The sequence below is a fragment of the Geotrypetes seraphini genome, chromosome 3 (genome assembly GCF_902459505.1).
Source record: "Geotrypetes seraphini chromosome 3, aGeoSer1.1, whole genome shotgun sequence".
NCBI lineage: Eukaryota > Metazoa > Chordata > Amphibia > Gymnophiona > Dermophiidae > Geotrypetes > Geotrypetes seraphini.
In genome coordinates, this window is record NC_047086.1 from 45359994 (window position 1) to 45373560 (window position 13567).

The following is a 13567-nucleotide window of genomic DNA, read 5'->3' on the forward strand; positions in this document are numbered from 1 at the left end:
TTTAAAAAAGCGATTTTAATTTTTTGGGCTATTTTTAAGCCCTCTGAGACGCCCCGGAACCTTACCTGGTGGTCTAGCGGGCTTTCAGGGTAGAAGCAATCTTCCTATGCTCCTGCCCTGTGCAGATCACTCATAGGAAATGGCTGCTGTGAGTGATCTGCATGGGGCAGGAGCGTAGGAAGATAAGCCCGCTAGACCACCAGGAACGGTTCCGGGGAGGGCTTAAGGTAAGGTCTGGGATTCCAGGGGAAGGCGGGGGTGGGTTAGAACCATCCCGAATATTATTCACATTTTTTTAATATTCGCGGGCCGGCTCTGCCCCTAACCCCCGCGAATATTGAGGGAGACGGGTATGCTCTTAGATTATAAAATATGCATCTATGTGTATGCTTCAGCTAGGCACCTTTTCATCTGCTTCTGAGTGACTGAAAATGTCTGCAGATGTATTGTAGCCAGAACTTTAGCATGTTTTGGGTTGCTATTTTAGGTGTCTATGGGACCCTTTATAAAGCAGTGCTAAAAAGTAGCCTGCAATTGCCCCAAAGTGGGTCTTTCCTATGCACTGAGGCTACTTTTAGCGCTGCAGGTAAAAGGCAGATTTTTCTATTTTTCCAATAATGGACATGTGCTAATTTCCCCTTTAGTGTGTGTTGCCGTTAATACATGAGCTCTTATCACTTATTTTGTAGGTGGTATGGGCTCACACACTATGCTAATCAATTAGCATGTCACAATGCCCATGTGTTAACTGATTAGCATAGCTGTGTCCATTCGCCACCCCAGCACTAAAATATAAATTTTATTTTTTAGTACTTGGATAGCACATGCCAATCCCGAAATTAACACAGGATGCCTGAGCTTGCTCTATGTTACTGTTTTTCAAATTGCGGTAAACATGCAATAGTGCTTACTGCAGCTTAGTAAAAGGACCCCAAATGTGTTCCTATAATACTCCAAAACAGCTAACTACATGGCCTGCACATTTAGGTGTCATGCAATAAAATTAGTTTATATTATGCTATTTAATGACCATCCATTAAGCATTTAGAAGTTCATGAAGCATGATAAGCTGAGTGAAAACCCCGACTTCTTCACTTCAAAAAATCCTGAAAATGTTGCTGTATAAATATTGCGGATCAACAGACTAGACGGGCCATTTGGCCTTTATCTGCCATCATGTTTCCATGTTTCTATCAGTTTGCATGTGCGAGTTAAAAAGAACTCCTAGTCTCCATATATATAAACAAAACAGTGGAAATTCGTCAGATAAATTAAGAATAATCTGATCTAATTTCTGCAGAAATGTCTTTATTTCTTCATATTTAGAGCTAGATGTATTCTTTTCCTCAGTTCCACTTTGAATAATCTGTTCCAATACCATGCACAGGGAGAATATATTCTCATAGCGTGCGATGTCATACTTGGTCTGATTCTACAATTAAAAACAGAAAACACAAGATAATGATAGTATGAATAGAGACAAGGGATCATCTTAAAAATCAAAGGTTCCTTTTACAAAGCCATGGTATCAGCTGCTGCTGTGGTAATCACTCTGACGCCCAAAGGGATTTAATGGGTGTTGGAGTGTTTGCTCATGGAGACTGCTACTGTGGCTTTGTAAAAGGAAGAGTAAATTCTAAGCAATTTCTTGCAGCACATGCAAACACATTTTTCATATTTAGTTTGTGTGTATTTAATTTTAATTTGTATTTTATACTAGGGTTACCATATTTTAAAAAAGAAAACCCTGGACACATCCCCGCCCAGTTCAGCCCTCCAATCACACCCCCAGAAAGCCTCCTCTCTTTGTGATGAGCTCTGGCTGCATCTGGAGGGCCTGAAGCATGTGCAGATGTGTGTGACATCACCCACGCATGCTCAGAGGTTCTCCAGGTGTGGCCACAGCTTGTAAGGGCTTTCTAAAACCTGGACAAATGCCAGGCTTTGGCAAGTCTGTCCGGTAGACCGGACAGTCCTCTAAAATGAGGACATGTCCAGGTTTCCCTGGTCGTCTGGTATCCCTAATTATACATTACTAATGCCTTGATGCTTTCAGTGTTAGGCAAACTATCAATTTTTTTATAATTCAATAAATAAACAAAATGATAAATACATCCCCTTCACCTTCACTTCCTCATGACCAAGGATCCTCTAAGATTATCCCATGTGAAATTTTACAGATGTGGAGGGACATTTTTGATATGATGTTTAAATCTGAAGTTAGATATCGCCTGGAAGATGTCCAAAATCTAACAGCAATAATCAAAAAACATCTAAAATATATGGCATGTTTCAAAAATCACTGAGATAAACATCTGGGAATCGGAGTCTACAGAAGGTGTTATTGTTCACTGGTAAATGTTGCCACATGTCAAACATGCAAACATCTTCTGTATGACCGGATTTGGAGAACATTAACCATGACGTAAAGATGGCACCGCGGTGGTGAAATGATTTTCTTGTGATGTGCCTATACAGCACTACCCATGGAGAAATGTTTCTTTGTAGGAGTTAGGAGTTATAGAGGAAGAGAGCTAATTACAGTAAAGAAGATATAAAAATAGAAAGGGGTGAGAGGAGAGAATAGAAGAGAAAGAGAGAGTAGAGGAGAAGAGAGAGGAGGAAGGAGAGTGGTACAGACAGAGAGAGAGAAAGGAGAAGGAAGAAGAAAGGGTCAAGAGACAGGAGCGTGGACTTAGTGCTTACAAACGGGGAAAGTGTTTCTGATGTTACAGTGGGTGATCATCTGGCATCCAGTGATCATTGCATGATACGGTTTAATATTAAGATGGGTATAGAGAGGGCTCATTAAAAAGCAAAGGATCTAGACTTTTTAAAAACTAACTTTGTTCGGATGCGGGTTTATGTCAAGGAATTGTTGTCTGGGTGGGAACATCTAGAAGGAGTGGAAATGCGGTGGGCAAAATTGAAAGGAGCGATTTTAGGGTGACAAACCTTTATGTTAGACAAGTAAGTAAAAGTAAATGAAGGCCACTTTGGTTCTCAAAAGTAGTAGCTGAGTAGTTAAGGAATAAGAGGTTAGCTATCATAAACTAAAAAAGATTGCAGAAAGAGGAAGACAGACAAAAATGTGTGGAAAATTTAAGAGAGGCTGGTCGTGTAGTCAGGAAAACAAAATGGAAGAAAAAATAGCTGACAAGGTAAAACGGGGAGACAAGACATTTTTTTAGATATATTAGTGATGGGAAGAAGTGCAAAAGTAGCATTGTGAGACTCAAAAGTGAAGGGGAGGAATATGTAGAAGCTAATAAAGAAAAGGCCAAATTGCTTAATAAATATTTCTGTTCTGTGTTCATGGCTGAAGCGCTGGGAGCGGGACCACAGAAGACGAATGTGAATAGGGATGGAGGAGTAATAGACTATGATTGATTTTCAGAGGTTGTGTTCGTGAGGAGCTAGCTAAAATAAAGGTAGACAGAGTGATGGGGCCAGATGGTGTACATCCGAGGGTGCTAAAAGAACTTAGGGAAGTTCTGGTAGCTCCGCTAACTGACCTTTTCAATGAGTCTCTAGAGTCGGGAGTAGTATCAGAGGACTGGAGAAGGGCGGATGTGGTCCCTCTCCATAAAAGTGGAAGTAGAGAATTACAGGCCAGTAAGTTTGACTTCTGTGGTAAGAAAATTAATGGATACACTTTTAAAACAGAGAATGGTCAAGTTTCCGGAATCTTGTAGATTACAGGACCGGAGGCAACATGGATTCATTAGAGGTAGGTCTTGTCAGACAAATATGATTAATTTATTTGACTGGGTGACTAGAGAAATGAATATAAGAACATAAGCAATGCCTCTGCTGGGTCAGACCTGAGGTCCATCGGGCCCAGCAGTCCACTCACATGGCGGCCCAACAGGTCTAGGACCTGTGCAGTAATCCTCTATCTATACCTCTCTATCCCTTTTTCCAGCAGGAAATTGTCCAATCCTTTCTTGAACCCCAGTAGCGTACTCTGCCCTATTACACTCTCTGGAAGCGCATTCCAGGTGTCCACCACACATTGGGTAAAGAAGAACTTCCTAGCATACGTTTTGAATCTGTCCCCTTTCAACTTTTCCGAATGCCCTCTTGTTCTTGGATAGAGGATGTGCGCTAGATGTGGTGTATTTAGATTTTAGCAAAGCCTTTGACAGTATTCCATACAGACATCTAATAAATAAACGGAGTGCCCTTGGGATGGGTCCCAAAGTGACGAGTTAAGTCAGGAACCGGTTGAGTGGAAGGTGACAGAGGTTATTGATCAATGGAGATCACTCTGAGGAAAGGGATGTTACCAGTGGTGTGCTTCAAGTTTCTGTTCTTGGGCCTGTTCTTTTTACCATTTTTATAAATGATATTGCTAAAGGATTGTCAGGTAAGATTTGCCTCTTTGAGGTCAAAACCAAAATCTGCAATAGAGTAGACACGCCGGATGGTGTGAATAACGTGAAGAAAGACCTAGCGAAGCTTGAAGATGGTCTGAAATTTGGCAGCTAAAATTTAATGTTAAGAAATGCAATGTCATGCATTTGGGCTGCAAAAACTCGAAGGAACGGTACAGTTTAGGGGATGAAGGACTTATATGCATGACGGAAGAGCAAGACTTGGGTGTGATTGTATGTGATGATCTTAAGGTGGCCAAACAGGTTGAAAGGGTGACAGCGAAAGCTAGGATGCTAGGGTGCAGTAGGGAGAAGTATGGCCAGTAGGAAAAAGGAGTTATTGATATTCCTGTATAAGACTCTGGTGAAACCTCATTTAGAATATTGTGTACAATTCTGGATGCTGCACCTTCAAAATGATAAAAAAAGGATGAAGTCAGTCCAGAGGAAGGCTACTAAAATGGTGTGTGGCCTTCGTGATAAGGCGTATGTGGACAGACTTAAAAATCTCAATCTATATACTTTGGAGGAAAGGCAGGAGAGGGGAGATATGATAAGAGACATTCAAATACCTATGTGGCATAAATGCGCATGAGTCGAATCTCTTTAATTTGAAAGGAAGCTCTGGAATGAGAGGGCATAGGATGAAGTAAAGAGGTGATAGGCTCAGGAGTAATCTAAGGAAATACTTTTTTACAGAAAGGGTGGTAGATGTGTGGAACAGTCTTCTGGAAGAGGTGGTAGAGACAGAGACTGTGTCTGAATTCAAGAAAGCCTGGGATAGGTACGTGAGATCTCTTAGAAAGAGGAAGAGATAATGGTTACTGCGGATGAGCAGATTGGATGGGCCATTTGGTCTTTATCTGCCATCATGTTTCTATATTCCAGTAACACTGTTCGTTACTGAATACAGTCTGTTCTCTGGTGATTTCTAGGGTACAGGGTGGGGGAGGGGGGGGGAGTGTGTGGTGTCTCTTTTGATGCCACCCATCCACCCTTTCCCAGAAACCTGATTTCACATACTAAAGAGCTCAATCTTATAAACCAAAATCCAGAAACCTAAAAGGTGTACTAACCCTGCCTCCTCAAGGAATGAGCAGTCAAAGGATAGATACAGTGGACCCAAGGTTATACAAAAAAGCAATTGGAAGTGTGGGAAGGGAAGGTAAAGGAAAGATATATGTGCAATGAGTTGAGAAAAATTATTTTATAAAGCTTAAGAAAACAGGAAATAAAGAACAGACATAGAAGGATATTAGAAATGGAACAAGACAATTTGATATAGATAAAGCACAAGATGTGAAAAGCATATTCATAAGAGATTTTTTTTCCCCAATAGTATCAGACTAAAAATCAGTGAAGTAGGAAATCAGAACATTATAGAATGGAAAAATCAAATCATATTGTATAAATGGAGGCTCATGTTACAATAACCTTTTTTTGCAGCTAATTTGGACTTATTTGGAAGCAAGGATGGAGAGAGGGGCGTTAAGATACCCCATGCTAACTTTCATTCTAACCCCCTCCCCTGGCTTCCATATCTACCAACCTGTGGAAACTTCAAGATAGCAACACCTGTATTTGACATTCCCATCTCTGTTCCTTTCTATTAGTCTGTTATATACCCCTTTATCCACATTGTCCAGCATTTCTTTTTTTTTTTTTTTTTCGCCCTCTCCAAACTCCTCCTCTCTTCCCTTTCCAATTCTTGGCCGGCACATTTGATCTAGAAGCTAGAAGGATGTTAGGTTGCACAGGCAGAGGTATAGCCAGTCGGAAAAAGGAGGTATTGATGCCCCTATATAAGATTTTGGTGAGACCTCATTTAGAAAATTGTGTACAATTCTGGAGGCTGCACCTTCAAAAAGATATAAGGATGGAGTCGGTCCAGAGGAAGGCTACTTAAATGGTGTGTGGTCTTCGTGAAAAGGCGTATGGGACAAATTTAAAGATCTCAATCTGTATACTTTGGAGGAAAGGCGGGAGAGGGGAAATATGATAGAGACTTTTAAATACCTATGTGGCGTAAATGCGAATGAGTGAAGTCTCTTTCAATTGAAAAGAAGCTCTAGAATGAGAGGGCATAGGATGAAGTTAAGAGGTGATAGGCACAGGAGTAATTTAAGGGTGGTAGATGCGTGGAACAGTCTCCCGGTAGAGGTGGTGGAGATAAGAGACTGTGTCTGATTTCAAGAAAACCTGGGATAGGCACGTGGGATCTCTTAGAGAGAGGTTACTGAGGGTGGGCAGACTGGATGGGCCATTTGGCCTTTACCTGCCAACATGTTTCTAAACTAAACTAAACCAAACCTTAAGTTTGTATACTGCATCATCTCCATAAAGATAGAGCTCGGCACAGTTTACAGGTAATTCAATAAATGAGGGAAGGACATAATAAGAAATTAGAGGTTAAGAAGAGGATAGCTAGGTTTACATTTTAAATAGATAGCTTTACGTTTTGGAGAAAAGCCAGGTTTTCAGATGCTTTCGGAATAATTGGAATGAGCCTAGGTTCCGCAGCGGGGCAGGGAGGTCATTCCAAAGCTCAGTGAATTTGAAGAAAAGGGATTTCCCTAATTTACCTGCATACATGATGCCGTTTAACGAGGGTAAAGATAGTTTGAGTTTGTGGGCGGATCTGGTAGTGTCTGGTAGGTCTCGAAGAATTCCAGAATAGTGGGATTAGGGGAGGAAGAATGCCATGTAGGATCTTGAAAATTAGGCAGGTACATTTAATCACCGGAAATCACCGGAAGCCAGTGAACTTTTGACAGAAGCGGGGAAACATGATCGAATTTGCTTTTTGAGAAGATCAACCTAGCCGCAGTGTTCTGGATCCGCTGAAGTCTTTGAAGATTTTCAAATCATATACAAAAGAAATGAAGCTGTTTCCAAAAGGAACAAAAAGATTAACTTCAGCTGAAGTGGTTCTAGAAATAAGCATCCACAAACAGCTTAGTTTTTAACATAAAACAAAACCACAAGATAAAACTAAATTGTTAGTCTCGTAACAACCTAGTCTAATTTGTGGTTTCCAATGTGTAACAAAACTATCCTAACATACACCCTAAATTTCGGTTCACATATTTGTGCCAAAAAATAGATTTCAGAACAGAATGTTTCAAATATACACTTTAAAATTTTTTAATGTACTAATTGACATTAGAAAAAGACTCAACAGTATGGGGTCCTTAAGGTGCGCTAACCAATTTAGCACGTGCTAAATGCTAAGGCATCCATTATATCATATGGCATCTTGGCATTTAGCATGCGCTAAATCAGTTAGCGTACCTTAATAAAAGGACCCCTATATTTTTAAAAAGTCATTCTGATTTCCATGCTACAGGACAGATGTACTGTATTTTAAATATTTTTATTACCTGGCATGTATGTAACAACTCATCAGCAAAATGGTTTATTTCACAGAAAAGTAGCTCTACCATGTGTTTTTTTAATAAGCTGCATCTTCCCAGCACAACAAGACAATTAATGATGTTGTGTTGCAACTGAAACTGTTTATAAAAAAGAAAAAAAAATATCAATGTTGTCATCTTATTTTTATTAGAACATATTCATTAAAAATGCTCAAATAAATTCTCTCTTAAAACACCAGAAACGGGTGGCATCATATAGATGCATATTTATTATGGCATAATGGTTCTACTACTACTACTATTATTTCTAAAGCGCTACCCGATGCACATGTACAGAGTCACAAAGAGTAAGAAATAGTCCCTGCTCGATAAAGCTTACAATCTAAACAGGCAAGACAGACAAACAAGAAATCATGGATATAGTTAAGGGGAACAGTTAATTAGCGGGCTGGGTTGGAGGGCAGAGGAGTAGGGTAAAGGATTGAAAGCTATATCAAAAAGGTGGGTCTGCTTTTAAACAAGGGAAGGGCCTGAAACTTCCTCTCAGACATCAGAATTGACGTCAGGAAGGCTTGTGGGCTGGTGCCTGGACCTTCCTTTCCTTCAGTTGCAACGGCGGCGGGCAGGAAGCAGCAGCGGGGGCTGGGTGTTTGAATCGATGGTAGGCCAGCTTCGGCACTGAAGGGAGGGAGGCAGACAGGCAGGCTGACTTTGGTGCGACATGGAGGGAGGTAGGCTTGCTGGCTTCGGGAGAGGGGGTGGGACAAAGGCTGGAAGGCAGTGAAGGGGACATAGGAAGGAGGGAGGGAGGATGGAAGGAGAGAAAGAGGCAGAGAAAGGGGGGGTTGTAAACAGAAAAAAAGACTAGAGAGAAAGGCCTGGACCAAAGAGGAAAGACAGGCGGCAGATGCAGGACTATGCGAGGTGCAGACAGAGGGGGAGAGACCCTGAGGAAGAGCAGAGAGATGCAAGTTCATAACAGAGGAGGGAGACCTAGTTGGATCTTGGGAGGGTAACAGAGCGAAAAGAGAGAGAGACCTGGACCTAAAGGGGATGGGGCTGGATTGTGAAAGAAATGTTGGATAAGAAAGAAAGGTCAACCAGAGACTCATGAAAATCACCAGACAACAAAGGTAGGAAAAATAATTTTTTTTTTTAGTGATCAAAATGTGTCAGTTTTGAGAATTTATTTCTGCTGTCTATATTTTGCACTATATTTGACTATTTTTCTATAGTTACTGAGGTGACATTGCATATTTTAAAGTCATCTGCCTTGACATCTTTGAAATCCCCCCAAATATACCATATTTTTCACTCCATATGACACATTTTTTCCACCCCCAAAAAGGGGGTGGAAATGTAAGTGCGTCTAATGAAGCGAAGATACACATTTAAGCCTGCTGGTACCGCCACTGCATATTTTAACCCCCCTGCTGCCGCCGCATATTTTTAAACCACCACCCCCGCCGCCACATATTTAAAAAAAAACCCACCACTTCTGCAACTTTAATCCTACCAATCCGCATGCTGCCGTCATACCTGGTGGTCTAGTGAATTTCCTGGCCAGAAACGGAGATCAAGAGCAAGCCCTCTGCGCTCCTGCCTGGGCCTGCGCCGATCTCCGAATGGCTAGTCAGCTCTCGTGAGAACTGACCAGCCATTTGGAGATTGGTGTGGGCCCAGGCAGGAACGCGGAGGACTTGCTCCTGATCTCTGCGCTTCTGGTCTGTACGCCACTGGCTGGTAAAGATGGGAGGAATTAAAAAAGGTACCGGAGGGGGGATGATTAAAGGTACAGGGAGAATGATTAAAAAAAGGTATTGGGGGTACGTGGGGGATGATTTAAGGTACTGTGGGGCATGTGGGGTATAGGAGATGATTTAAGGTACTGGGGGCACATGGTGCTATGGGGGATGATTTACAATGGGGACTGTGTGGGGCCTACCTGTCTGCCACTAGGCCTGCCTGCCTGTCACTAGGCCACCGGGGGGAGGGCAGTGTACAGAGCCTGGAAGGGAGGGGGGTCAGGATGCAGAGCCTGGCAGGGAGGATTTGGTTCAGAATGTTTTTTTTCTTGTTTTCCTCCTCTAAATCTAGGGTGCGTCTTATGGAGCTAAAAATACGGTAAATGATACTTAACATTTTCTTTGCGTACAGTGTGCTTTGTGGGTTTTTAAAAAAAAATTTATGGTTACCATTATGAATTAAAATATTATGTGTACATGAAAAATGAATGGAAGAAATTGGGGGTGGGATTGGGGGAAGGGCTAGGGCGTGACTGAAAATTAATAGATGTCCCGTTTTGATAAAAAAATTAAATGGTCGCGCTAATCATATCTCCCCTCAACCATCTCTTTTCCAAGCTGAAGAGCCCTACATGTTTTAGTTTTTATTCATACGAGAGGAGTTTCATCCACTTTATCATCTTGGTCGCTCTTCTTTGAACCTTTTCTAGTGCTGCTATATCTTTCTTGAGATAAGGAGACCAGAATTGACCTCAATACTCCAGATGAGGTCACACCATGGAGTGATACAGAGGCATTGTAACATTCTTTGTCTTGTTAACCATACTTTTTATTTTTTTTTTTAATTATTTATTTATAAATTTCAAAATTTAACACAAGAATCCTCTTGTTACAGCAAATCAGAGAAAATACATACAAGAAAATTATCCATTTGTTACACAACATAATCCAGTAATTCTTAATAAGATAACATAAAATAAAATAACAATAATTTCAATGTTGTGAATAATTTATCCTTTCTTAGACCACAATAACCTCCTAACAGGACAAGATATAAAGAGAAAGGGAGTTCTCAACCTATGTAATTAATTAAAAGGAAAAAGGCTTAACATGATTCAAACCAGTCAAAAAATAAAATTACAGCCATCACACTTATGTAAACTTTTTAGTGTCCAGAAAGATACGAAGCTGCTCCGGCATAAAGTATACATATTTAGTACCAGCATATCGAATCAGACACTTACATGGATAGCTTAACAAGAAAGTAGCTCCCAATTTTAATGTTTCGTCTCTCATATTTAGAAATAATTTCCTACGTTCCTGAGTAGATTTTGTAACATCAGGAAAAATCCATATTTTTTCTCCCAAAAATAAATTCTGGGAAAAACGAAAAAAAGTTTTCATAATCATATTTAAGTCTTGTTCAAAGACCAATGAAACTAAGAGAGTACCACGGTACTGAATCTCTTCCTGTGAAGTTTCTAATATCCCAGTAATATCTTTTAGATCCAATTCCTGTGGTTTATCCAACTGTTTGTCAGTATTGTTTTCTGGTCTTCTAGGAAGATAGTATATCTTATTTATAGGTGGAATCAATTCTTGAGGAATTTTAAGATTTTCCATAAGGTATTTTTTGAAAACTTCAATTGGTGAAGAAACAGAAAGTTTAGGAAAATTTAATACCCTTAAATTCAATCTTCTATTGAAGTTTTCCAGTTGCTCTATTTTATTCTGAATAACAGTTCTGTCCTTAATCATATTAGCTGAAATAGCTTGTAATGAGGATATTTCTTTATTCACTTGATCGAATTTCCTCGTTGTTTCTAATTGGTTATTTTGGACTAAATTAGACAAGTCATCAAGTTTACTCACAACTTTTGAAGTATCGTCTGCTGATTTTGTAGCTGCAGCTTCGAGTCTCTGAAGCACTTTCCAAATATTGTTCAGAGTCACTTCTGAGGAGTCGGTTCTCTCCGCTCCTAAAATCGATGTTGACTCGGCGTCCTGGGCTGCGTGGTCACCCCCACCGCAAGACAGCATCGAACTGCTCAGGTTCTCAGCAATCCCGCGCTCCTCGCAGTCCTGCGCCGGATTCGGTGGTAGCCTGGCTGCTTGAGGGGAAAGCGATGTCTCGAGTCCCATGGCTCCGGCGTCTCCATCCGTCGGTGCTACAGCGGGTAAGTTTCCCCCTCCAAAAAAGACCGGTGAGCTCGTGAGAAACCGGTCCATCTGTAATTGCCCGAGCTTGGTGGGGTCTGCTCGGAGAATGCCCTTGCGCTTACTATGAGGCATATTGGTATTAAATCAGGTACTACAGCCAATTTTAGTGACAGGTTACAGATCACCAACAGCAGGTTTGCAATTTCATGTTTGAGTTAATTTAGCACCCTCTGATGTATACCATCCAGTCCAGGTGATTTATCACTTTTTAACTTGTTGATTTGGCTTAGTATATCTTCCGAGATTTGTTTCAGTTTCTCCACATCATCACCTTTGAAAATAATTTCTGGTTCAGCTAGATCTTTTACAACTTCTTCCGTAAAGACCAAAATAAAGAATTTGTTTAGTCTCTCCACTATAACCTTATCCTCTGCTTATGGACTAGGCCTTTAGACCTTCTACAGGAGTTTACTCAGTATCTGAATTTATGCCATGAGAACATCAAGCTGGAAGTACATTATGATGAGAGTAGAATCACTTTTTTGGATGTAGTGGTCAAGATCACGGCGTCTCAGTTTGATACGTCAGTACACTCTAAGGAAATGGACAGGAACTCATTGTTGGCGTTCTCCAGCTTGATCCTTAACCAATGAAGGAAAATATCACCTTTGCGCAATTCTTGAGGTATCTAAGGATATGTAGTACCAATCAGATGTATTACAAAATAAACTGCTATCTAGAGGATATCCTTCAGGAATTGTGAGAGCAATGTTTAATCCATGGGAGGACTTGATTAAATACAGAGAGCATCAACAATCTAAACTAACAACCCATGGTTATCAAGTATCATGTACTATAGCAAAAAAGATGCAGGCAAAATTTATTGTGACAATAAAAATCTATTGAAATAAAACACCTTTTACCAAACAAGGGTCTCAACACGGTCCGTGTTTCGGACAAACCTTCGTCAGGGGTCCATGGTAATAAAGTGTTAGGAAAAATGCCACAAAAAATGTAGAACAAAACCAGTCTAGTTCACCAAAAATCGCCAATTGCTGTAAAGCGTCACGAAAGTGAAGTTTTTTTAACCTATGAAGCCAAACTGAAGGTTTTTTCCTCTACTCTGTGTGTGAGTCACCCAATTCTCCAGCTTTCCTAATCTCTGAAAACATTTCTTCATCTATCTGCTCATTTTGTCCTGGGGGACGGGAGTATAACCCTACCTTTATATTCCTTCCCTTCACACATGGAATTTCTATCCATATAGATTCTACACTGCTATCTATGTCATGCAGAATGTTTATTTTATTTGATTCAATTCCCTGTTTAAAATATAGCGCAACCCTCCCTCCAATTTGATCTACTCCCATTGATTGCCCTCCGTCCACCAGGTTTCTGAGATGCCTATTATATTATATCTACCTCACCATTCAGTGCTATATACTCTAATTCTCCTACTTTATTTTTTAGGCTTCCTACCGTTATTATTGAAGTGTAAAAAAACCCCCAACCATCCCTTTTTCTAGAAGGGTCTAGGTAAGAAAGAAGTCAGGCATATTTGCATGGTAGGACCTTTAGATTCTAAAGGCCCTACCATGCTAATAGAGCCTGAGATCTTTGAAACTCCTAAGACAGACAGAACCTTAGGGCCTCTAGAAACAAGGTTTCAAGTTTTTATTAAAATTTGATTTGATCGCTTATCTTTTTTACTAAGTGAAATACAATTAATTTTAAAAAAGCATAAAAAGACATACAAATGATGATTTGTTAACAATACATGAGATGAACAATACAAATACACAAACTAACTGGTACACAAGGGTAGAGGGGATAGAACTACAATCTGCTTTTAGAGGAAAAAGAGGTAACATACTCTTATATGGAATAAGGATGTGGTGGTAAAAAGCAAAAA

At 40.4% G+C, this 13567-nt stretch overlaps 1 protein-coding gene across 2 annotated transcripts in view; it reads right to left on the reverse strand.

Annotated features, from left to right (window-relative positions):
- Window positions 1-269: 269 nt before the first annotated feature.
- The window catches only part of MEI4 (meiotic double-stranded break formation protein 4), a 72679-nt gene continuing 59381 nt past the window's right edge, over window positions 270-13567 (reverse strand). The window contains exons 4-5 of one of the 2 annotated variants that reach the window (XM_033936087.1): window positions 7757-7888; window positions 270-1432 (exon numbers count right to left, since the gene is read on the reverse strand). In XM_033936087.1, coding sequence (XP_033791978.1) covers window positions 1175-1432; window positions 7757-7888 — 390 coding nt within the window. In that variant the 3' untranslated portion in view covers window positions 270-1174. The remainder of the gene's footprint in view (window positions 1433-7756; window positions 7889-13567) is intronic. The other variant, XM_033936086.1, reaches the window with a different exon arrangement.